Source organism: Leptodactylus fuscus, chromosome 6 (assembly GCF_031893055.1).
Source record: "Leptodactylus fuscus isolate aLepFus1 chromosome 6, aLepFus1.hap2, whole genome shotgun sequence".
Classification (NCBI taxonomy): Eukaryota; Metazoa; Chordata; class Amphibia; order Anura; family Leptodactylidae; genus Leptodactylus; species Leptodactylus fuscus.
The window spans coordinates 155,812,799-155,839,018 of record NC_134270.1 but is presented as its reverse complement, the minus strand read 5'-3'; the positions used below and the strand labels follow the sequence as shown (position 1 = coordinate 155,839,018).

At 42.1% G+C, this 26,220-nt stretch overlaps 1 protein-coding gene across 4 annotated transcripts in view; it reads right to left on the bottom strand.

Annotated features, from left to right (window-relative positions):
- The window catches only part of NECTIN1 (nectin cell adhesion molecule 1), a 183,493-nt gene that overhangs the window by 77,789 nt on the left and 79,484 nt on the right, over positions 1-26,220 (bottom strand). Inside the window, exon 6 of one of the 4 annotated variants that reach the window (XM_075277723.1) lies at positions 19,740-21,531. The exons of the other annotated variants lie outside the window; for them this stretch is intronic. Within the exon in view, the coding sequence (XP_075133824.1) occupies positions 21,005-21,531 (527 nt within the window). The 3' untranslated portion in view covers positions 19,740-21,004. Of the gene's footprint in view, positions 1-19,739; positions 21,532-26,220 lie in introns of those variants that run through there. 4 annotated transcript variants of the gene reach the window in all.

Genomic DNA, 26,220 nt, shown 5'->3' with positions numbered 1-26,220 from the left:
TTATTTTCCTGGATAACCCTTTTAAAACTGATTGCCAGACTTGAGTCAGGAAGGGAATTTTTTTTCCCTGGCATGAGGCAATTGGCATCAGCCCCATGGGGTTTCCTTTTAACTTCTTTTGGATCATCACTGTAGGGCATGACCCGCGTCTTCGTCCAACCTCATCTACTATGTAGCTATGTAACTACGTGACTCAGGCATGATCCCTGTAATAACTGTTTACAAAAAATGGTATAAAATAATAAAAACAACTATAAAAAAGGATTATAGTAATTAGTAAAATGAATAAAACAATAACGATAAAACATCCCATTAATTGATAGCAATTCCAGAGGAAATCCCTTTAGATTTAATGGGTTTTTTTTAACATATTTGTAGGATTCTGATATAATCTGACAGTGCAATTCCCCACAGGACGTGTATTATTTCAGGGGAAGCAGGTGCAGTGTGTATAACCGCCATCAATCTGGGAGGTAAAGGGTGAAATCTCCGTCTACCTGTGAAACATCTCATTAGATTTCCTTGTGGTCTTCTGAGACGCTTCCTCATTACTATGTGAAGAGGGAACGTCTGCTGGTTTCTAATTTTATCCTCTGTGAAACTTCTTTCCTCCTCGCACCTCTTATGTCACAGATCTCCTTTATCCTCGGTAAGCTTGTTTGGGCAGGGACTTCTGAACCTTTTGTGTTGATTTGATGCAGGTTTTAGTTAGTTTTGTGCTTTGCTCTAGAATATTGTAGAGGTTAAGGTGAAAGTTAAGATCAGGAATATTCTCTGTATAAGGGCATGTTCTACTTGGTGTGGATTCTCCTGGTGAACTATAAATGTGAAATTCACAGCGATACCTTTAGCAGCGTTTTTAGTGCGTTTCTCTCTGCACTCCTGGCATCTTCTGTATTTGTTTATATGGACAGCTTACTGTTCTGTTTTACTACAACTACTATGATTCCTTGGCCCACTCGGCGCTGACTCACCCCCACCTTTCTCTCTCACTCACACCACCTCCCTCTCTCACTCCCTCCCCCTCCCTTTCTCACTCACACCCTCTCCCTGCTTCCCTAGTTAACCCGCCCACTTCTAGCCTTTCCTAACTAACTCATCCACACCCCCACCTCATCATACTTACCTGTCTTTCCGATGTCATAAACTTCCAATAACACCTGCACAATAGTGCTGGAGTGCTAGCAAGTGCAGCTCCATTTACCACTTCCGGATACGTAATGTCACCGGAAAATCAGAAAATGTTCCTGGGGCTATCACATGGCTGCCCCGGGGATCTAGGTAAATATAGATTTCTGGTAACCTAAATAATTTAGAATTTAGACAGGGGATGGGGTGGGTTGCTTAGATTAGAAAGCTCAGGTTATCCTAGACAACCCCTCTAACCTATGGTTCCCCATTTCAGCTGGGGTCACACTGAGCGTATCACCTACTCCCCGACATCTAATCTAATGGAAGAGAGCCCTCCAAATCTCATCCACATGCTGCGACTAAAATCAACAATTCAGGGTAACCTACACCACTAATTTTCAACTCGCGGTATGTTAGTCTATGCTGCAGGTTTACCCCCGTGGCTTTCAACCTTATAGGAGAGTCTTGCTATTCCTGCAAGTGTGATACTTTAGGAACTTGTGATGCTGAATTTCCCAGAATGCTGGGAAATTAAGAACGTGACCTCGCCTCCAAGAGTGATTTTTTTTTTTTTTGCAGACTTTAGGAACATTACATAAAAGCAGCACATTTTTATGGGCACGCAAGCAATTGCATATTAAAAAGGTGAATGTCCTCTGGTGTCACAGAATTCAGCTGAATACCATCATCTGTTCTGACGTCTTAAGCTGTCTGCTGTGTCTTCTACTAAGTTGTTAGTCAGCCCCAAGGGACTCCGACTCCAAAGGTACTGCGGATTTCAATCCCATCACGTCAGGAGATTATTGCACAATGATGAAAGCACTACTAACCTCAACAGTATATGAGGATTGTTGACAAGCAAATTTCTTAAAATTGATCTTGAATCACACAATACAATGTATATGTAATAAAATAAATGAAGACAAATCAGATCCTTATAGCAGTATAGTCTCCTTAATGGACAGTCATTATTGATCCTGTATAGGGGGGTTTATATCCAGTTATAAATAACTTTATATAAATGCATTAATATAAGAAACCTTGGACTATATCTTATTAATATGTTTTCTTCTCCACTTTTTGGGTAGAATTAGTTCTACATATTAATGTATGAAGATTCTGCTACACCCTACTAATCGATATTCTTTTAAACCTACTAGGTTGTAGATAAGAGGCTTCCAGTGCACAGAATGAGGCAAGAAATCAATTAACTAGCTGGCAGAAGCCTCCTAATCCACCCCTCCCTTCTCCATAGAGTTCTGTGTATGAGGCTGAATATAGAGACATATATAATGTAAACAAGTGGTCCAATAGAAGATAAGGAGCATGAGAAAAGTGGAGTGCAGAAGGAAACAGATCTTCTTCCTAAGATATATTACAAAATGTGTTATTTTCATCCGTACTATAAGTTGTGCAGGTATGCATTGAACTGAATACTCACTTAAAGGGTTTGCCTGAGATAAATGGCAAACCCATGGGATCTGGGGTAAGTGTAAAATTAAAAAAAGGAGTGCTACTCCCCTACTCCATTAAATACCTTTATTACCTATTTCCCATAGGGTTTGTATAGAGTGACAGCATCTAGTCTGATGGCTGCTCCATTATAACTCCTCCTTACCGCGGCCACCATCTATTGACGGGTCTGGCTCACGGCAGTCAAACATTCATCACAATGTGTTTTGTGGACAAAACCCCTTTAACTATTGAATAATAAGGCTTGTAACTTTTCATTGTTCTCAAGATATCTGTTTCCCTTTATTCTATGGAGATATTCTCACTTTTATACATTGAAAACCTGACCTGGTCATATCCATTGACAAATATGATATATAAGTCGGCACCTTTGGGGGAGGATTACCTGCTTCTTGCTTTCCTTAGTGCTTACTCCTTATCCACTTCCATTTGTGTATAGCTGTGATCTGCGACTATAGTTTAGCTACAATGGGGCAAATTCATCATTTTTCTGGCCTAGAGGGACGATATTGAGTCACATGGTTGATGCAAGGCCCTTTCTGGTGCCAAACGTGTACCTGAAGCCCCGATCAGTATGGAGCAGGGATGGGGACGGCCTCCGCACCTTGGCCCAATGAATTTATTATAACTGAGGCCAGTTTTCTGGCAAGAGTTACAATGTAAATCAGTTCCGAACTAGTGTAGACTTCCATTCTAGGGCTCAGGACTACAGACAGATTTATGATGAGTCTACATGACGATATGCCATTCTTAATAATTAGAGATGAGCGAACACTAAAATGTCCGAGGTTCTAAATCCGATTTGAACAGCCTCACACTGTTCGACTGTTCGAACGGATTTCGAACCCTATTATAGTCTATGGGGGGAAATGCTCGTTTCAGGGGTAGGCAAAATTCGATAAAATTATACTTAACAAGTCCACGAGTGACGGTTGGACTGGATTCTCCTTGAAGTCTTCTCCCGGCGCAGCGCCCTGCGGCGTCTTCCGGCTGGAATTCACTCTGCCGGGGGCCTAGGCAGAGCCGACTGCGCATGCGCGGTCGGCTCTGCCCGGCCTGACGCCTGAGCAGAGCTGACTGTCGCTGGCTGGCTGGATGCCTAGGCAGAGTGAATTCCAGCCAGAAGACGCCGCGGGGACGCTGCGCCGGGAGAAGACTTCTAAAGGTAAGAGAAGAACCAGCGTTGATTGGCAATGTATAGCATTCTGGCAATCAACGCTGGTTCTGCATCGAACCTTAAACTTCGAACAGCTAGTAGTGTTCGATCGAGTACGAGTATTTTGAATACCGTAGTATTTGATCGAACATCTATCGAACACTACTCGCTCATCTCTATTAATAATATTTGCTCCAAAGTCTACAGTCTGAGACACACCTCCTGTCTCCTGATTGGTTCAGGCTGCTGCTCTTTCCTTGTACCAGAAGATCTGCCTCTTCTGATTGGCTGCTGTGAATAAACACAAGCCCATCACAGGCTCAGCAGGAAGTCATTTAAGTCATTGCTACATAGAAGGGGGGCCTAGAAGATCACTTTAAGGCCTAGGTTATAGGTTGACATGGTGTTGCATTTCAATGGTCATCTTGCATTGTAAGACACCAAGGTCATGCCATTTTACCAGGACTTATAGCCAACATTGCCTAGGTATATCAGTGCTATGGCCTGCCCTATACATTACCATGACATGACCAATGTCAGCACGTAGAAATACAGAGAACAGTGAGGACTACAAGATAATTCCTACAAATAACAGTAGCAGAAAACCATAGCCATATATAGAGTATAAATCATAGATATACAGCAAAATAATTCATGTATTCAAGATTTATAGGACCAAAGATAATGTTCCAACTATGCAGGCGTATGTCAAAAACATGTAAGAACAAGCAAAATACAAGAGAATACAAGCATGTGTGTGGCACCTAAAGAACGGCTGATGTGAAATATTGTATGCCGTAAATCACACCCTCCAGGATGCTCGCACACGACCTTTCATCATTCGCATACAATTCATTTCAAGGAGTAATTTTCCTCCGTGTGAAGTGCAAATAAGAAGGAAATGTGTCGAAAGGACTTTATACCTTAAGAAACACATCTAAGTCTTGGAGTGAATCTTACTATCATCTGTATCCGATGAAGAGGAGATAAAGTATAGTCATCAGGATCAAGGCTGGGGCTCCGAAAATACACGTATGTCATGGTAAAGTCATGAAAAATCAGGACAGTATTTCCTTATGGAGGAAAAAAGTTACATAAAACCTTGCTGAAAAAAATACTACCGTGTGAAACAATAAATCTGCCATAGACGGGGGAATAATGTTATAGGATCCCACTAATAAGCTTCCACACGTGGCAGATGTAGTTGCTATTTTGACCATGGCATGTATGGGGTTAAACAATCCAGTTCGGAGCTTCCTCTAATCCCGGACATCATAGGAGGAGTCTGGTATAAGAGACTTGTGCAACATTTAGGCCAGGTCGCTGTATAAGGGCGGCAACCTAGCCTCGGGTCCCTTAATGGCTGCCATAAAATGGCCTATAATTTCCTACCATAGTGTTTAAAGGGGTTTTCAGGACTAGACTTAAACTTTCAGTATGGCAACCATTCTCTATTTATAGGGATCTTCTGGACCAAGGATCGGTCATGAATATGATCTGGCTACCACTCAACACTGTAAGCTACTGTACTGGTTGGGGACAGAAAGAGCACGAGCACATCTAGTTCCAGGCCCCTCCCTGCAGTAGCTTTCAGTGCTGAAGGCAGTCGAATCAGCTGATTGGTCCAGGGTCCAGGTGTTGTCCCCCCACCAATTGGATACTGATGACCCATCCAGTGACCTGGTACCTTTGCACCCCCTATAGCTAGGCTCCTGCTTCTTATCTCATCCTGGATCAACATGGAGCCTCTGCATAACGTTCGCCCTCCAGGTTTCCGTTTTTCGGATCCACTTGGAAACCCTATCCCTATCTGTTTAAAAGTGGACCCAGAATATAATAGAGACCGCCAGGTCTATGTCCGGTTTTCTGAGTATAATCGGTAGAGAGAAAAGCTCTGTTTGCAGGATTTCTCTCTGTATATTTTAAGCGGAATGGGGGACGGAGTCCCTGAACAGTCACCCAATGCTAGAGTGATCATAGCCTTATCTATATTTGATCAAATTTTATGAAAATATTTCCATTAACTTTGTATAAAATTTGACAATAATAACAACAACAACAATCATAATAATACTCAGTGGGTGCTACAATTATTTGTTCCCTTGTAAGACTTGCTTGGCTTCTTCTCTAGTGCACGCCTAGTCAGTGCAGCCAGAGATATAAAGTAAGGAAGACAAGACCATGTTGGAATGTTTGGAGGAGGGTTTGGCTATGGGCCAGGTCTATTAAATCTGAGAGATCGTCTCTTCTATGTAAAAAATACAAAGGTTAATTCTTAGTAGTTTTATGCTTTGTGTGCAAAAAAAACGGAAAGATGACAGCGACTCTTTAAAGTCAAACTGGGTGCAACGACTGACGGGAGAGGAAAAACAATAGAAATGTCTCTGCACATGTTATCCGCCCCTCAACCAGTGACATTTCTTTGGTTATTTTCTGTCTTAGTCTAAACTTACATTTCATGGATGCTTTGGCTTGAATTACACCGTTGGTTGTGTAGTGTGACACTCCTTTGCCTCTACAGATCTGCCAACTTTCACGGTTCACAGCAATTATCTTTTGTTCCCAAATTGTACAGACTCGAATTTCTATTGTATCGGGTCCCCTGTGTTAAATCTCAATTTGTGTAATTTCCCATAGGAAAGAAATAAGTAATAGAAATTTTTTTTTTTTCATTTTTTTTGTCCAAGGCTATTTCCTGAAACAGAATTACTTTATCCAAAACATTCTCTAGGCTACAGGATAGGCAAGAAGATGAAAAACTGTCGGACCGGACAAGTGAGATAGAACCCGTTGAATATTTGCCAGGCTTAGGGTGCATTCACACTGAGTAAACGCTAGCTTATTTTGTAGAGTAAAATTACACTTGTAAATTTTGCTATCCCATTGACTTCAATGACATTTTACAGGCGTATTTTTACAGGCGTATTTTTTACAGGCGTATTTTTTACAGGCGTATTTTTACAGGCGTATTTTTTACAGGCGTATTTTTTACAGGCGTATTTTTTACAGGCGTATTTTTACACTTGTAAAAAAATATCATTGAAGGCAATGGGATAGCAAAATTTACAAGTGTAATTTTACTCTACAAAATAAGCTAGCGTTTACTCAGTGTGAATGCACCCTTAGGGCATTACGGCAGACTGCCGAACACTTCCCATTCACTTCAATGGGAGCGCTCGTAAACGCCGCTGTTACGAGCGCTCCCATTGAAGTGAATGGGAAGTGTTCGGCAGTCTGCCGTAATGCCGGCGTGTACGGCTCTCATACACGCCTGGCGTTACGTAGTCTGAATGCACCCTTAGTGTTGGACTCGAGGTTCCTTGTCTCTTATGGAGGTAAATAGAGTTTTTTAGAAGATTTCCTATTCATACAGAAAAGATTGTACCATGTCCCATCCAATGCCGTCTTTAAAGGGAGTCTGTCATCAGAACTCTCCTCATGAGAATCGTTGCTTTTGTTGCTGAGATATCAATGTTTTCCTTGCTCCAAAGAGGTTAATTGCATATGGACCAAAATATGTGATATCTTAGCAATGGTGGCACCAAGTCACTAGGGGAAAACACCATCTTATTCAGGTGACCTTATCCTATCTATCTACTGGCTCAACCGATATGCTGGATTTTGGTGCCAGACTTCCTTTAAGGGGACCATACACACTAGATCAACGACGAATGAACCCACCCTACTGTAGCCTACATAAGAGAACACTGTGACTGGAGAGGTTGTGTCCATAGGAGACCAGAAGGTTGGTTAGCTCACTGTTGCGAAACAGTGTGATGGAGAAGAACACAGATGAATGGAGTATAGCTTAGACCCAATACCAGAGCCACTGGAGAAGGACTGGTGCTGTGTGTCAGCAGCAACACATTAGCCATGTTTGTGCTGTTCCTGGATGGGCATAAGCAGAGCTGACATGGAAAAGACATACTACCCCTGCCCTCTGGTTCCCTGTGGCTGGACAGGGGAAGAACATGTATGATACACAGCATTTCACTGTCAGAAACGAGGAAATTAACCTTTTAAAAGCAGTTGGTCAGCAGCATATAGTCAAGGAGGGACTCTGTTGGGGGGAGGTAGTGACACAAAAAGGTAGGTAGGATATGGGAATGAAAGGAAGCTTTTTTGCACATTGACGTATTGTGAACAAATCTTCACGGTGGTCTGGGCCAAAGGAAATTGACACGTAAATGCAGCTAAAATGTATGACTGTGATGTGGCTTTTGTTAGTAGAAGTTGTGCAAGGGGCCCATGTTGAGCATTTACACTATGGCCCACGTTGAGCTTATACACCATGACCCACGCTGACCTTATACACCATGGCCCACGCTGAGCATATATACCATGGCTCATGCTGAGATTATGCACCATGGTTCACCATAAGCTTATACACCATGGCCCACACAGAACATATACACCATGGCCCACACTGACCTTATACACCATGGCCCACACTGAGCTTATACACCATGGACAAGGCTGAGCTTATACACCATGGCCCACACTGACTTTATACACCATGGCCCACACTGACCTTATACACCATGGCCCACACTGACCTTATACACCATGGCCCACACTGAGCTTATACACCATGGACCAGGCTGAGCTTATACACCATGGAGCAGGCTGAGCTTATACACCATGGCCCACACTGAGGTTATACACCATGGCCCACACTGACCTTATACACCATGGCCCACACTGAGCTTATACACCATGGACCAGGCTGAGCTTATACACCATGGCCCACACTGAGCTTATACACCATGACCCATGCTGAGCTTATTCACCATGGCCCACGCTGAGCTTATACACCATGGCCCATGCTGAGCTTATTCACCATGGCCCACGCTGAGCTTATACACCATGGCCCATGCTGAGGTTATACACCATGGCCCACGCTGAGCTTATACACCATGGCCCATGCTGACCTTATACACCATGGCCCATGCTGAGCTTATTCACCATAGCCCACACTGAGGTTATACACCATGGCCCATGCTGAGCTTATACACCTTGGCCCATGCTGAGGTATACACCATGGCCCATGCTGAGCTTATACACCATGGCCCACACTGAGGTTATACACCATGGCCCATGCTGAGCTTATACACCTTGGCCCATGCTGAGGTATACACCATGGCCCATGCTGAGCTTATACACCATGGCCCATGCTGAGCTTATACACCATGGCCCATGCTGAGCTAATTCACCATGGCCCACAATGAGGTTATACACCATGGCCCACACTGAGGTTATACACCATGGCCCACGCTGACCTTATACACCATGGCCCACACTGAGCTTCTACACCATAGCTCATGCTGAGCTTATACACTATGGCCCACCCTGAGCTTATTCACCATGGCCCACGCTGAGCTTATACACCATGGCCCACACTGAGGTTATACACCATGGCCCACGCTGAGGTTATACACCATGGCCCACGCTGAGGTTATACACCATGGCCCATGTTGAGCTTATACACTATGGCCCACCCTGAGCTTATTCACCATGGCCCACGCTGAGCTTATACACCATGGCCCACACTGAGGTTATACACCATGGCCCACGCTGAGGTTATACACCATGGCCCACGCTGAGGTTATACACCATGGCCCATGTTGAGCTTGTACACCATGGCCTACACTGAGTTTATACACCATGAACCATGTGGGCCATCCTGCGCTTATACACCGTAGCCTATGAGCCTTTAGTTACACTTCTTAATTCTGGGACTTTTCAGTGCGCAACAAACACATACAATAGTGTGAACAATGATCAAAACATTACCATCAAATGAAGAAGTCAATGGGCGCGGTAGAGCATGAGCGTCAATACAAAGTGGATTATTTTATAAATCTTTATTTTATAAAATGTACATCACATTTGTGTTATCCACTTAATTTTTACAAGACCAAACTTTGTCCTTCCCCAAAGTCCAACATTGGGAGACCCACCCTCAACCTAAAATACATTACAGAAAAAATAACCGTAAAACAAAAATACAGAGATCAAATGAAGGTACCCATACAAAATTACAGCACAAAATTCACTAAGATGTCGAGTAGCTCCGTCCTCCCCTCACCCTAAAAACAGGATGGGAGAAGATCTGAATGTAAGGAATAGCCAGTGAAGCAGTACATGTGTACATTTATACATGGAAGGCATGTACATGTATGTATATGTTACATGTAAGACTTGCTCAACACATTGCTATGTAACGATTAGTATATACAAACAGGGCTCAGCACGAGGCAACTTTAAGATATGTGAATCATGTACCAGGTTGATCATTTTCCTTGACATCGCCACTCAAAGCTGTGTGTACAGATGTAGCAGAGCTGAGTTTGTTACTTCAGATAACTGATCGGATTGCAACAGGATTACATGTAAATCTATGGCATTTTTTAATAGCAAGTTTCCATTGTGTATAAGAGAGGCCAAGTAACAAATCTAACTCTGCTACATCTGATAAGTCATGGCCGTAGTTAACAAAACAGGACAAGCTTTAATATAAACCTATATATTTACATCTAGAAATGTGAACACTCAAACATAGAAAACATAGGATGGATCATCCTGATAGATCATGTTTTATACAGATGCTGGTAACTATGGTATAGTGACATGGGGGGAAAGCTGTGAGAGGGTAGGGCAATAGGGCAATAACATCTTGTGTACATACAGATGTGTCCACCCCCACCTTTTTGAAAGTAGTCTAATTTTTCATGATACAAAGTTAATACAATATCACAACATGTTTGTTAAAGCCTTTACAGACTGCAGTTCACATCACAGCCACTGGGTGGCCACATATGGACACGCATAGCTAAAACAACTCCAGACAGAGTATCTCAGAATCGCGGTTTCTTGTCATAGTTGACCACTTTATCGGGATGGGTCAAGCCAAGTGGCAAGGTAAGGGAGGACACATCTGTATTGGTGGACGGCTTTCTGCGACGGATCTGGGGAGCTAGTAGAATTAAATAATTTTTATAAAATAATTCAACTAATTTTAAAGTCACCCCAAACCATAGCAACATAGGTTATCCATATATATATATATATATATATATATATATATGTAAAACTTGTTGATTAAAATAAACCTTGACTAGAGGAAGTCGGAATATTTCTAAATATTCTGTGTAATATTTGGAAACTGACATAAAATGTAAATAGGTTCAATATCTGGAATCACTTGATTTATTTGTTAATAAAAGCTCTAGCAGCATGTGGTAAACAGACTACATATCAATGTTTTTCAGGCTTCTATCACTCAGTAGTTTTCGCTCCCTCTGGATTCATTTAAATAGATTAAAACGTAGATATGGCGCTCCAAATCCCTGAGCAGACATAGTGACGAGATAAAATTTTGCTGGTTGCGGTCACCACTAGGAGGAGCTGTGCGCAGGATTATTGAGTTCATCTATAAATCACATGCACTGAGCACTAAGACTCCTAGAAGGGACTAGGCAGAATTTTGGTATTTGCCACCATATCAATGCTTATAAAGAAAATGAGCGTTTAATGCTGTACAAATATACTAGACATCATCAAACAATCTGCTTCTATAAGAAAATAAACTTTCATTCAAAAACAGAGGATATGTCAGCTCTCCGGACATGACAGTTCTAGTAGATATTTGTATTCTTTGCAATATGACGTCCTTTCTTAGTAAAGTGTTGTGCTATCCCTCCATTATTCCTCCTGGAAATTTATGTTAGCGGTTGTGGGTGTGTCCCAACACAACGTCACACCGAACTCTGTTGAGTAGGATAATGTCACGGCCACTTGTCAGTGTAGTCATGTTATACATTTGCAGGAGGAATAACTGAGGGATGGCTGAATGTAAACTGATAAGCTCCAGATTTGATATTACGATATTATTAATATTATTATTATTGATATTATTGATATTATCGTACATAGGAAATACAATTAGTTACTAAAAAAGACGTCAGGTGAACCGAAGTTTTCTTAAAGGGGAGGTTTCAAGTTCTTATTGTTTGTTAAAAATAAATGAGAAAATCTATCACTTATCTCTAATCTGTTTCTAATTCTATTTCCTCTACATGATTATGGGGGTGGCCATCTTGACGTAACTTCCCCTCTGCTCTGTTAACAGCATTTAGTGATATGCTTTACGGCATAGTCATAGTCCATAGGCAGCCATAGTCTGGAGTCGACTCATTGAGGTCTATGGGAGTGTAGGGAAGGGGAGTAGATCTATTGTCAGTAGTGGATGCCATCATGAGTCAGTGGTATTATCTATAGCAGTGTTATCTATAGAGGTGAGATGTAAATAAGGTGACTGCTGTAAAGACTTACACTAGGTTCACATTAGCACGTGCTCTCTGTCGCCAGGTCCATCGGGGGACCTGAACGCTGAAGAGGTGGATCGCCGAAACATTGGTGACACACGGAGACGGGCTGACCCCATTGACTATATTGGGCTCCTTTAAGTGTCCGTCACTCTGAAGCTGAAAGTGTTTCGGAGAAAGAAGTCCTCCGATGCCGAATGAACCCATCCTTAAGGGTCAGAGTGGAAATTGCAGGATTTAGAATTAAAAAGAAAAAAATTGTGACATGGAAAATTTTCAAAAACGTCAGCAAACATTCTTAAAATTATATGTCTAACATAAAAACTGGTCTGCTAAATAGATCATTGTCTGGTGACACATTCCCTTTAAGAGGCCCGGGCACGCCCTACAATTACAGTCAGTCGTCGGTGTGATATCTAATTTTATGTAAGTGCAAAATCTTCCCCACACTTCCCGTAATATTAATAGCCTGGCGCTGCTGGAGATGTTACTGGAATCAATCCGACGTGTCAGAAGTGTAAAAACGTACACAAATCCGATGTCAATGATTTGGGGTCTATTGATGTAGCTACACTTTCGGCTAATAGGACATCTCTTGAAGCCCCTTCCCCATGTAGTTGTGTAATCTCATTGTGTACAATCCTCCCGGTGACAGGTCTCATTTAAAGGCACGAGGCGTAGGCCGCAGTTAACCTCATCTGCCCTGGAGATCTGGCCTAATGTGTCTTATCACCTCATGATGAAGGAACACGGTAAAATCAATATGTAACTTACAACGCTAAACCTGACAAGTAACCACAGCCGTATATACAGTCCAGTGTGTGCTTAGGTGCGCTGTATACTCAATGTGGGAAAAAGTAAGAAAAACGATAGAACTAACCACCGCCGACTGGCGTGAAATATCCCCCATGGTCAGTGGTTAGGTTAGGACGATAATAGAGGTTCATGTCTTTGTGCTTCTCAATAAGATGTCTATAAGGTTTATTTCACATTTAGGTCTATAAAAAATATCTTATTTAGTAACAGTTTGATGATTTTTTTCACTATTGCTTGTAGATAGGTAGCGCTAAAGAGTTTGTATATACATTGAAAAAAAAAGTGCCATCTGACTTCTAGCAGTGCTGCTGAAGTATTACACTGGCCTCATGGTACAAGTCCACTCCGTAAGATGTGGTTGTGGTGTATACACCTACATACAGAAGTCTATAAATCATGGAGGCATGGGTAGTGGCAGAGGGGTGAACAACCTGCTCGTGAATATATCATGAGGCTAGTTGTCAATTCTGGAGACATAAGTAGTGACAGAGGCAAACACCGAGCTCGTGAATACAGCCGGACCCATATTATGAGATCTGCCAGTCATGGAGCCATAGGCTATGGCAAGAGGGCGAACACTAAGCTCATGAATATATCATGAGGCTAGTTGTCAATTCTGGAGACATAAGTAGTGGCAGAGGCAAACACCGAGCTCGTGAATACAGCCGGACCCATATTATGAGATCTGCCAGTCATGGAGCCATAGGCAGTGGCAAGAGGGCAAACACTAAGCTCATGAATATATCATGAGACCAGCTGCCAATTTTGGAGCCATAGGAAGTGGCTTGGGGGTGAACACCAAGCTCGTGTATACAGATGAACCCATATTATGAGGCCAGCTGTCAATCCTGGAGCCATAGGCATTGGCAGAGGGTTAACACCAAGCTTGTGAATATAGCTGGACTCATATTATGAGGCCAGTTGTCAGGCATGGAGCCTTAGACAGTGGCAGAGGGGTGAACACCCACCTTGTGGATACAGCTGGACTCATATAATTAGGCCAGCTGTCAATCATGGAGCCGTAGGCAGTGGCAGAGGGTCGAACAACCCTGTTTGTGAATATAGATGGACTCATATCATGAGGCCAGTTGTCAGGCATGGAGCCTTAGACAGTAGCAGAGGGGTGAACACCCACCTTGTGGATACAGCTGGACTCATATCATTAGGCCAGCTGTCAATCATGGAGCCATAGGCAGTGGCAGAGGGTCGAACAACCCTGTTTGTGAATATAGTTGGACTCATATCATGAGGCCAGTTGTCAGGCATGGAGCCATAGACAATGGCAGAGAGGTAAACACCCTGCTTGTGAATATACCATGAGGCTGGTGTATTGTTTCGGCACAGCTAGTTGGCACATAACATTCCATTTCTTGTGTACAGACCTGTAGCCATACTATGCTATCCTTATATAGGGCAGCATATTAAAGATCTACCTTATTATAATATCCTATTTAGTACAAATATATTTTATTAAAATCTCTGTATACTCTGTATCCACTTCTCTTATTGCAGCCCCTTTAAGAATAGCAGTATACATTACATTGGCAATAGGGGCAGCTGCCAAATATTTTATTTGGGGGACAGGAAAAAATAATTTTTTACCAAGACTGACGTTTTATATCACTAAAGATGTAGAAGTTTGTTATAGAGATTTACACCAAACATAGGAACAAAGAATCTTAATAAATTTAGACCGAAACTTTATGGGGTAGATTTTTTTTTACAGAAATGTGCGCAGATTCTCCTCTTTGGTCTTCAAGGGATTGTTCGGTTACCAGAAGTTAGAAACAAGACCCCCCCTATCCTCTGGGTTACTTTATGTTTGGTGCAGTTCTTACTGCTAGGACCCCCCCAGTGTTGAGAAATGGGTGCACTTCAGTTGGAACGGAGCAGCTGGTTGTAAATGTCCTCTGGCGTGCCATTGACTTCCATGTGGACTGCCAGAGATAGAGGTGCGCTGTACTTCTCTGGTGGGGGGATGGCGTGCACTCCCGACCAGCTTCTCCATTCAAACTGGGGATCAACACCCAAATTCTCAGGATCAATGGGGCTCCCAGTGTTGGTACCGCCATGACCAGCAACTTGTTTTTAACTTCTGGTAGCTGGAACGCCCCATTGACTATGCTTCCTGGGAAACCACACCTACTTTAGTCACTTTTCATAATTGACCAGTGTGGGGAAAACTCAAATAATTTTTAGAATTTTAGGCAATTTTCAGGATGACTTTTAATAGATAAATTTTTATTAACCCAGGCGGTTGTGTGCGTGCTGGAGCTTAGAGGACATGACGTATGGGTTATCACAGGACTCATATTCACATCAAAAGGCCTGAATTATTAACTGTTTTATACTAATGTACAATATATCTAGCATAAAAAATATATATTTCATTAATTTTTTCCTTTGATGTGTCCCTCTTGGTCCTGCTGCAGAAAAAAACCTTTAGAAGAGTCAGTCTCCTTCCCCCTCTGGCAGTTAACAATATAACCGCATCCTACTTTCCCTATATTAAGAGTCTTATCAGCTATATGTTAGTGCTCCTTCCCGAGAGGGCATAAAGCTGTTTCTATTGGTTTCTCGGCTCACTGGATCTCTATACATAAATCTGACTGTGGAAAGAGTGACTGAGCATGTGTGACCACCAACAGTCAGCTCATTATATGGACGTGCACAATACTATATACTTTGAACACCAGGTGGAGCCATAGTGTGTAAGTAAGAGTCTCAGTTTTTCACTGGTTCATATTTTTACCTGTTGAATATTGTTAATTTACTGTATAATGTATATAATTAATAGTACATGCGCTTCTTAATTTGATGGGGTACGTCAATGACATAATTATTTGCTATTACTATATCATTCATGGTGTCTAGCACAAAGGAATGAACCAGGGAGACCCCTCAGTCATGACAATGACTACTCCCACTACCACAATCTTGTGTTACAGGTATATAGCCAATACTCATTTCCCTTGACATCTACCACTTGGGTACAGTTGGGAGACCCAAAATATAGTCGATTTTTGGTGAATCAGTCCTGCAATCCTGCATGTATGTGTATGGTACAATTGGAGAAACAGCTGTCGGCCATATAGACAACCTCTTAAAGGGAGAGACGATTAATGTTGGCAAGGATAGTCTGTCAACAGTCTAATATATATGGGAATATATTGACTGCCCTCAAAGGCAGATGTTGTAGTAGACTAGAACTAGAAGGGGTCGGAGATGTGCAATAATCCTTGATACAGGGTGCATGTATACAGATAATGAAGGCATGGTAGGCTTTGTCTGGGCATACTAATATTACCTTCCACTATGTTCCCTATGTTATAGATACGTTGACTTACATTAGGTCCTTTAGTGAAGGCTTTCACAAAAACCCAATATTGTGATGGAAAGTCACCAGTCCCATGCGAAAGTAACCTTAGACTGACCTCTTACCAACGCTCATCCCCCCAGTGCATGTAGGTATTTATATATTAACATGTTGGTGGTTCAGTAGTCTCTATAATCATTCTACCTCTTCTATAATACAATTCAGCTCGCTTTACATTGACTTCCTGCTGAACTTGCGCAGACACAGCAGCCAATCTGAAAAAGCAGATCTGCTTCCTGAACCAATCAGGAGACAGGGGTGTGTCTTAGACTACCTCAAACTCCCTGTAGGCACTGAAGCTAAACTATAGTCACAGATCACAGCTCTGCCCTAATGGAGCAGAGCTAAAAAGCAGACAAGGGGCAAAATCTGAGCAAAACAAAGAGCAGGTAAGTATACTCTATAGTGACCGACTTGAAGATCATTTTTAGCTCCGGACTAGGCTGTTACTTTAAAAGGAACATTTTTTTTATTTATTAAACCCAGATAGTGAAAGATGTAACTTTATCTGATTTTGGATTCTTTTGCTCTATTTTTATGTACAGTATTATGGGGCTGGCCATCTTGCTTGAGCTTCTACTTTGCTCCTTTAACAGCATTTAGGGATACGCTTTACAGCATATTCAAGGTGATAAGTAGCAATAGTCTGAAGCCGGGTTATTAAGGTCTATGGGAGATTTTTCTAGACATTCTCAGTGCAGGAAGGGGAAGTAGATAGCCTGTGACATCATCTATTGCCAGTAGTGAATGTTATGATGGATGTTATCTTCTATTGTAATCCTGTCTGATATGAATTAAATGACTACCGTGACAAAAACCCCTACAGAATTGACCAGTGTTATTTCCAGTAGCAGTGAATGCAATGACGGGTGTTATTTAGTATCGTCTATTAAGGTGTTATCTTTCATTGTAATCCTATCTGTACATAAGATAACTATTGCAATGAAAATCTCTACAGAATTGGCAAGTGTTCATCTAGTATTAGGCTTAGCGGTCAGAGTGAAAATTGCAGGACATTATATATGTATGTATGTATAGACAGTGGCATGTACATAAAAACTTGATTTTAAAAATAGGTAATTTTTGGTGACACGTTCTCTTTAAGTGATGCATCCCATAATTGTAGGACAATAAGGCATGGAAATGACTCTTCTCTCCCCAATTTCTGTCCCAGCAATAATACCAGTTAATACTGGGCCTTAATAAACCATATCTGTGTCATATCAATCCAAAATGATATTACTCAAGTCCCTGTAGCTTTATGTAATAAAATGCATAAATGAGTGTCGTCTGCATGTCAGTGTAGATGGTATAAGGGGAATTTCAATGTAATTACCAGTTGTCTAAATGTCATTACAGAGCGGTATATTGTGATTTCTGTAGACATGCGATGTATTCACACCAAGCAGAACATGTCATGGCAATGTCTACGCAACTGAATATCAAGAAGAGTCATGGGGACACAGACTGCCGATCACGTGACTCAACTGGGACCCAAGCGGAGACGGTAATGCAAAAAAAATGCACCTGGTGGACTGCATATCTAATATAGTATTAATCTCATGTAAACCCTATTATACAGTGCTTGGACAGCTATGGGCCCTTACTGGACCCCCCCTGTGCCTCTGATCCCATAGTCATGGATTTATACCAAATTCATCTGCTTTGGCATCACATAAATTGTAGTATCAGCCAGCCCAAATCATCTGGATAAAAGGTATTTCTGTAATACACTGGATATATCTGTGGTGCTGAGCATAGATCCCCTTCACACCTAATTGTAAAAATCTGTGCAGCCTATTGCCACCACTAGAGGGCCAAACTGTATACAGCTTATATTCATGTGTATAGGGAGCTTAATGGTAGCATGTTATACAGTAGTCTAGTCCTATTTAGTGACCACTAGCCCTCCCTATATGATATCACTGTGTATATAAGATAGCTATAATTCACAGAGTAGAACCGCCCACTGGACTCCTAAGCAAAGATTTAAAGGAATAAAATGCCAATTATACTGAACCTTTTCCATGAACTGTCTAATAAACCAGATATACAGTAAGTAAGACATGAAGGCACATATATAATAGTGTGCACAGTGCATATATGTGGTTATAGGATTTGTGTGAGGCACACACGTCAAAAATCACATTGCACAATGGGAAATTGGCCAAATTCTGTCTATATTAGACTTCTATATGCACAGTTACCAACTCTCCAAAAACATCAGGGAAGCTCCCTCAAAAAGGGGTGACCTCCCGGCATCTAGGAAGAGTAGGCAGAATGGTGGAAGTTGTCCATATCCGTCAGGTTCCTGGTCCTATTATAGGTGACATGGCAAGTCATACCCCAAAAGGTGTAGGGTTTTAAAACAAGGGTGTGGTCAGGTATGTGTATATGTAACCGTTACGCTAGGTTCACACCTGTGCCCGGATTTCCATTTTTCAGGTTCGCCTATGGACTCGAGAAACGGAAACCCAGTTCACTTAAAACGCAGAAAGTCATGGACCCCATAGACTGTAATGGAATCCCGCTGGGTTTCCGCCCGAAAAATGCAGAGAGAAAAGTCCATTTTTCAAGCAGATTTGGGCCGGGTTCACACAAGGTTTTTTGGTCTGGAATCTGAGGCGGAGGCCGCCTCTGGTTCCGGTCCAAAATACGGGTAGCACGACTGGATGTCGGTGCAGTGCATCGGCATCTAGTCGCGCACTCTGCTCTGGATTTGGCCCAATGAATGGGCCTAGTCGGGAGGAGGGAGTGTCTTCAGGTGGATTCGTGAGGCGACTCCGCCTGAAGAATGAGCACGTCCATTCTTTTTTCCGGGAGCTGGAACAAATGGCTCCGGGAGAAAAGAACTGACCGCCTCCCATTGATTTCAATGGGAGCCGTCTTTTTGGTCAGGATTATGAGGCGGATACGGCCTCAAAATCCTGACCAAAATACCCCGTGTGAACTCAGCCTTGGGGACAAAATCGCTGAACACAATCCAGGTGCAGGTGTGAACCTAGCCTTAAGGTACTTAGAGGCCATATTGTAGAAAGCTGCACAGCTGTACAGACGCCATCAGGAGATATATATATATATATATATATATATATATATATATATATATATATATATATGTATATGGGAGTATCCTTCCCTACATGCTGTTCTAAGAGAATACCTATATAATCCATCTCAACACAGGCAATTCATGTGAAACCTGAACGAAAAAACCTCTGCATACCTCCTTAAGGAGGCAAGAACCCTTGACATTTGCATGGAAGCCATATTATAGCCGCATACAAGACTGTACAGAGCCATAATACGCTTATATACTGAGTCCGTGTACAATGTCGTTTTACCCCCACAAAATTGACCCATATGTAAAAATAATTTTTTTAAAAAAAACCTCTTTAAAGTGCTCAAGGACCGTTCCGTCCGCCCGTTATTTCCACTGGAGCTAAAACAATACGACTCAGACTGTAATAATGTTTTATGAATTATTGGCATCCACAATGTGACGATAACAATACCAAAATGGTGCATTTGTCTTGTAGTCATCGAGAAAGACTAGAAGGTTGGAGCTGTAGCCACATGACGTCATCACCGATACCTTCCTGAAGTACCGCCATAATACATAAACTAACATTGTATTACATTACACCATGCCATTACTCGTCTGGCATTCAGACATTTTCACCTTGTCAGTCATTGCGTTACCACACAGCAGCAGTTTACTTAGTTGTACAATTGTGTTGACCGCTTTGGCAGTTTTACATGTGGTGTTATATGGGTGGAAGCGTGGAGGACGGGTGCGATAATAAGCTTCCTTATCAGTATGACAGTACATGAGATTCTGTTGGAAATGTCCACCGTGATCTGTCCGGACAGAATTAAAAAAATTGACACAAAAATTCTCACAAGCCTCCGAGGCCAGCCATCTTCTTACATAGGATCACCCTCCAAGAGGCTGATATCTCTGGTGGCATAGCAGCCAGTACCTAAAATAACGTAAAATAAAAAAAAAACTCCCAACAGTAGATAAAGAAATAACAAAACTATCAAAAAGAAAATTCAAAAATTCTACAAAGAACCCAGCGGTAGATTCCAGTGTTTACAGCAAGGAATGGCAGAATGCGGTGTGCTTGATACGTGACATGGCAATGTATCTTATCCAGGTAGGTTGCATATTTTATATATATACATACAATTTTTTTTTGTACGGGATAGGTTTTTTTTTTTTTACATGACAGAACCTGTGCGTGTGATCTGAATATTCGGGACTGTTCTCGCCCCTTTTTCAGTAGTATGTTCTGCTCGTCGGCAGAATGGAGCCATGGTTCCTTATAAGCCGTATTAATGGCGATATCAAGTAATTGCGCGTTTCGCACAACGTCTACTGTGTAAAGTAAAAGCATGCCGTGACTGTGTGTCATGAGCTGAAACACCATGAGACAGCGACCCTGCTTGTAAGGTTTTACGTCATCTTATGACAGCGTTACATGAGGCTGGATGGATAACGGTTAGGTTTGGGGTTCTTTTTTTTTTTTTTTCCAGGTCGCAGAGACCCTGCAGTTGTGAGGCATTAAAAAAAAAAGACTTTATATTTATATATCAAGAAACAAGACAATTCTCTGATCACGTAATCATTGCTCCTGACCACCTTGGACATCTCCCCATCTCAAGGGTCAGGGCAGGTGCATGTGTCCAGCCACATAGGTCAGTTTATTCTGTACATCACTCTCACACGTACCACTCCTTCTTTGAGATGAAGGAACCATCATTCTGGGGCACAAGACTATCAGGAAGATCTTCTGGCTCATATTGGAACCCTAGAGTTCTGTCCTCACCATAACCACACCGATCCGCCTCTTCCACTGTGAAATACGGGCGCTTAGACTCATCGTCATACTTTGTGCTCATTTTGCGCCCGTCAATTCCTTCGTCATCTTCTTCCTCTTCGTAACTAATGCTTCCCACTGGGCCCGGTTTCTTTTCGTCATCAGAATCCTCGGGGTATTGTAAACTCTGTGCCATCGGTGGGTGCTGTGCCACGCCGGCCTTGCTGTAGCCGTTTCCGTAGACGTGCTTCTTGGTGTTGTAGTCCCCCTTGAAGGTATGGTGTCTTTTTCGAAGCAGCACAAACAAGATAACCGAAACAGCTAGTACTAGAACTGCTCCGCCTACAGCCCCTCCAATGATTGTCGCTGAGAACATGGAGGAGTTGCTTGTGAAGGTCTGTCCTGTAGGAGTCGGGGTGAAAGGGAATTCTGGGTAGGAAAGACAAGGAAAGGGACAATATCAGGCTCTGGATTCATGCTATAACCCATAGACAGAGACGCAAATAGTGAGTACTGGCTATTGCCACCTATGTACTGATGTCAATTGGACCACATATACCAGCGCAAAGAACATTTACTGCCTCCCTATCTTTTGGTTTTAAAGGTCCAATATGCCATAAAACATGGAGTTGTGTAAGTTAAACACATTATTTTAATGATATATTTGTTAAATTAAAGGGAACCTGTCACATTGGAAATGTAGTCCTGTCTGTGAGCAGCATGTTATAGAGCAGGAGGAGCTGAGCAGTTTGATATATCATTTTGTGGGGAAAGATTCAGTATAACCTGTCATTTATTGCCCTTTCTATGTGTATGAGTCTAGAGGGCGGTCCTACTTAGTGATTGGCAAGCCTCACTGTGAGTAGGACCGCCCACTGGAGTCCTAGTCTCAAAAATGAGCAGGGATTTAGGCCAAAAAATTACACGTTATATTTAATATTTTCCTACAAAACTATATATCAATCTTCTCAGCTCCTCCTGCTCTATAACATGCCGCCTACAGATCGGACTCAAGTTCCAACAGGGCAGATCCTTTTACAGCATTGTTCACAGCATAACTGATGATAAATAAAATAGACAAACAAAAAAACTTCAAGAATTTTCAAAACACAATTCAATGGAAAAGATCAATAATAATAATAATAATAATAATAATAATAATAATAATAATAATAATAATGATAGAATAATATTCAAAATTAATAAATAATAATAATAATAAATAATAATAATAATAATAATATACAACATCCTCAATGTGAATGGTTAGTCTAAAATGTCAGGCTAGCTCCCTCCAATATGTATCTTAAAATACCAATCTTTCAGTTGTCCATTATTGCGTCCCTGCTAGGGTGGAGGTAGAAGGGAAGGGAAAAAAAGGAAAAATTTAGGTTTTCAGGAAAGGAAGGGAAGGGAGTATGGGGACATATATGTGCTTTCCAAATCAGTGATATATATGATCCAGTGTCAGTGAAGGAGAAGAACAAGCAAAATGGTGCTCGAGGTCAATAAAGCAAAATAATTAGACACAACCAACAGATATTCTCCATATGATGGCAACAGCAAACTTCTAATACAAGCAATGAAGGTATGGATGAAACCAGAGACACCCATCTCTAGCACTATTTTGGGTTGTTTGGTCTTCATGATTCCAGGATGAGCTGCCTTAGGCTGGGTTCACACAGGACCACACGGGAGTTTTTGGGACTGGATTATGAGGTTGAGGCTGCCTCAGAATTTGGTCCAAAAAACGGCTAGCCGCGACTGGATGCCGGTACAGTGCACCGGCATCCAGTCGCGGGATAGCGCTCCGGATAGGCCCAAATAAATGGGCCTAGTCGGGAGGGAGTGTTGCGAGGTGGATGTCCGCAGCGCCTGAGGAAAGGGCATGTCGCTTCTTTTTTTCGCGAGCGGGAACAAGGAAATGACCGGCTCCCATTGATTTCAATGGGAGGCTTTTTCTGAGCTGGATTCTGGCGCGGATTCCACGTCAAAATCCGGCCTAAAAAACCCCGTGTGAACCCAGGGAAATTGTGTAAAGAATTTGAAGCTGAATTTTTCTGCTTGTCCAAATTCTGACCCGCAATCTGCTTTGGAATTTGAAAATTCCGCAGGCGGAATCTGTCTGAAGATTGAACGCAATGCAAAATCGGCATCTGCCTCCCATTCATTTAAGTTGCAGGTGGAATATGGAGCTGAGTTTTCATGAAAGAAACAGATTTGCGCACGGAACGGTGTCCAAGAAATGTCATCCAGACACCCAATAACCCTGCTTTATATTGAGGGGTGAACACCCCAAAACAGCTGTCTACAGATGAGCGTCTCTGGTTTAGCTGGTATGAGCTAATTTGCATATTGTTTCCCACAAAGCATTGCCAGAAAATAACTCATCTCTGCAATGATAAACAGTACCCCACAATGTAGGAGTTACCATCGACCAAAAAATTACAAGGACGCCCTGAAATCCAGAGAGAGCGCAGCACATTACACATAGAAAGAAATATAAGACAGGACCGGAGGAGAACAGAGAAGAGACAGGCGCAGAAAGACGCTGCTAAGACTACGGAATACACTGTATTGTTATATAGGGACTTGTACAGTATTAGGGTGTGTTCAGACATGTTGGATTTGCATGTATTTACAAGGCCGGAATCACACATGAAGGTTTTGTGGCAGTAATTTGAGCCAAGCACAGGAGGGCACAAGAAGGAGAGGAATTATCAGCCATTCCTTAATACTTTCTCTTCCTTTTTGATCCATTCCTGACCTTGACTCAAAAAACTGCACCGAAGACAGCCACAAGTACTGCAAGTGTGATTCCAGCCTTACATGGTGTTCTGTAGGGTTGAGCCGATCTTGAGATTTCAGGATCGTTTTTAAAATCTAAATTTTCCAGCCGATCCCGATCGTGAAATTTGCTCAATCGCCGATCAGGATCAGATCTTTCCCAATCCCGATCGCTCAACCCTAGTGTTCTGGCCTCCAGAATAACTAACCACAGAATAGACCATCAGTATCTGATTATTGGGGGTCTGACAACTGAACACGTACTGATCAGCTACGTCTGGATGTGTCTCATCCCCATGGATATAAAGATATATATACTCGATCGCTGTAGGAGTCAAGCATGATAGGTTACCCCATGTCAATGGCCAAACTCCCCGATTTCTCTGCTTTCTTACCAACCTCAGACTGTGACTATTCGAGAACGGACATATATAGTAGAATATCCAAATATATACTCCAATAGTGAATGCAAACTGCACTAAATATTCCCGTCCCAGAAATAAAAGTCAGACGGATCTAAGAGGCCATAACTCTGTCTATCAGTGGGTGTCTTGACTTGCATGCAAACTCGCTACTTTTTGCTCTTGCTCGCTTCGGGGAGCGCGCTGGTCAGCAGGAGCGGATATTTTGGTTCTTCTTTTCTTTCTTCTGCCAACACTCAGTGTGTTGCCCATTAATAATCCAATATATGAGGATGTGACCAGCACCTAAACACATGCAGGATGCCGGTATTAGCAGCTCTCATGGATCTGCTGCAATATTCACAAGTTTTTGTGCTTTAGAACATGAGATTTAATATAGGAATGGTAGGCAAATAGGCGCTCTCCTATATGTACCCCAAAGTTGTTACAGATGGGTATCTGGCTGGGTTATAGTAGTTGTCATCCTACAAGGCAGGCAGACTTAGGGCCCCTGCACATGATGTAACGTGGCGTTGATTCTGACACATAAACTCGTGTCAGAATCAGCGCTTCAAAACAGAATCCCATTGACTTCAATGGGTGCCGTCTTACGCGCGCTACACATTGAAATCAATGGAAGGCTTTTTAACCCATTGATTTCAATGTGTTACGTACGTTAAACGGAACCCATTGAAGAAAATGGGATTCTGTTTTGAAGCGCTGATTCTGAGACGAGTTTACGTGTCAGAATCAATGCCGCGTTACATTGTCTACACGGGCCCTTAGAGGGTAGGTTCGGCTGATAGAGCTAATTTGTATATTATTCCCATGGTGCACTTAGACTCCATAGACCAGCTGGGTCTCCTTAATGAGAAATAGCACCTCCAAGGGATATATATATATATATATATATATATATATATATTTATCTATTGATTTATTTTCTCATTGTAGATTTTTTAATTCTATTTTCTATACATGATTACGGGGCGGCCATCTTCCCTGAGTGTCTCCTCTGCCCTGTTTGGTATAGCCTTTACAGAATAGTCATGGCCATAAGCAGCAAGTGTCTTGAGTCGACTCATTGAAGTCCATGAGAGCATTTTGAGAGAGGGAGTAGACATCTATTGTCAATACTGGATTTAGAGATGAGCGAGTACTATTCGAAACTCCCATTTCGAATAGCACGCACCCATAGCAATGAATGGAAGCGGCCGTTTCGTAGACTTTGCCGGCGGTCGGCCGCTTAAACCCCTGCGTGCCGGCTACGTCCATTCATTCCTATGGGTACGTGCTATTCAAAACTGGAGTTTCGAATAGTACTCGCTCATCTCTAGCTGGTGTTATCTATAGAGGTCCTATCTTCTATTGTAATCCTGCCTGTGATATAAATGAGGTGACTGCTGCAAAGAAAACCTCTACAGAGTTGACAATTATCAGTCTATTGTTAGGATTAGTGGCTGGAGTGAAAATTGCAAGGTATAATGACATGGAAAAATCTTTAAAATTGAGGCTGGCTCAAAGGATATATATATATATATATATATATATATATATATATATATATATATATATATATATATATATACTGTATATATTGTCACTGACTAATTGGTGTTTATTTTCCATTGATATTTTTGCATAAAAGCAGCATTGTGATATTACTTCATATAAATCCTAATGTGGAATGTGTAAAGGGGAAAGGTGTTGAAAGAGCCGGGGACACGGTGAAATCTTCCCTACAAGGTGTTGGTTCAGCCATTGGCAGCGCGCTTCTCCCTGCCATTCCCATCACAGGGATCTTTGTTGGGGACATGTGCAGGCGTGTAGACATTTCCTGAGCTGTCCCGTGTACCTGCAATCCTCGATTTTCTAGGACAGACTTGTGTTCCCACCCCGTGAGAATACAGTAAGCCTTTTCTATTGTTGA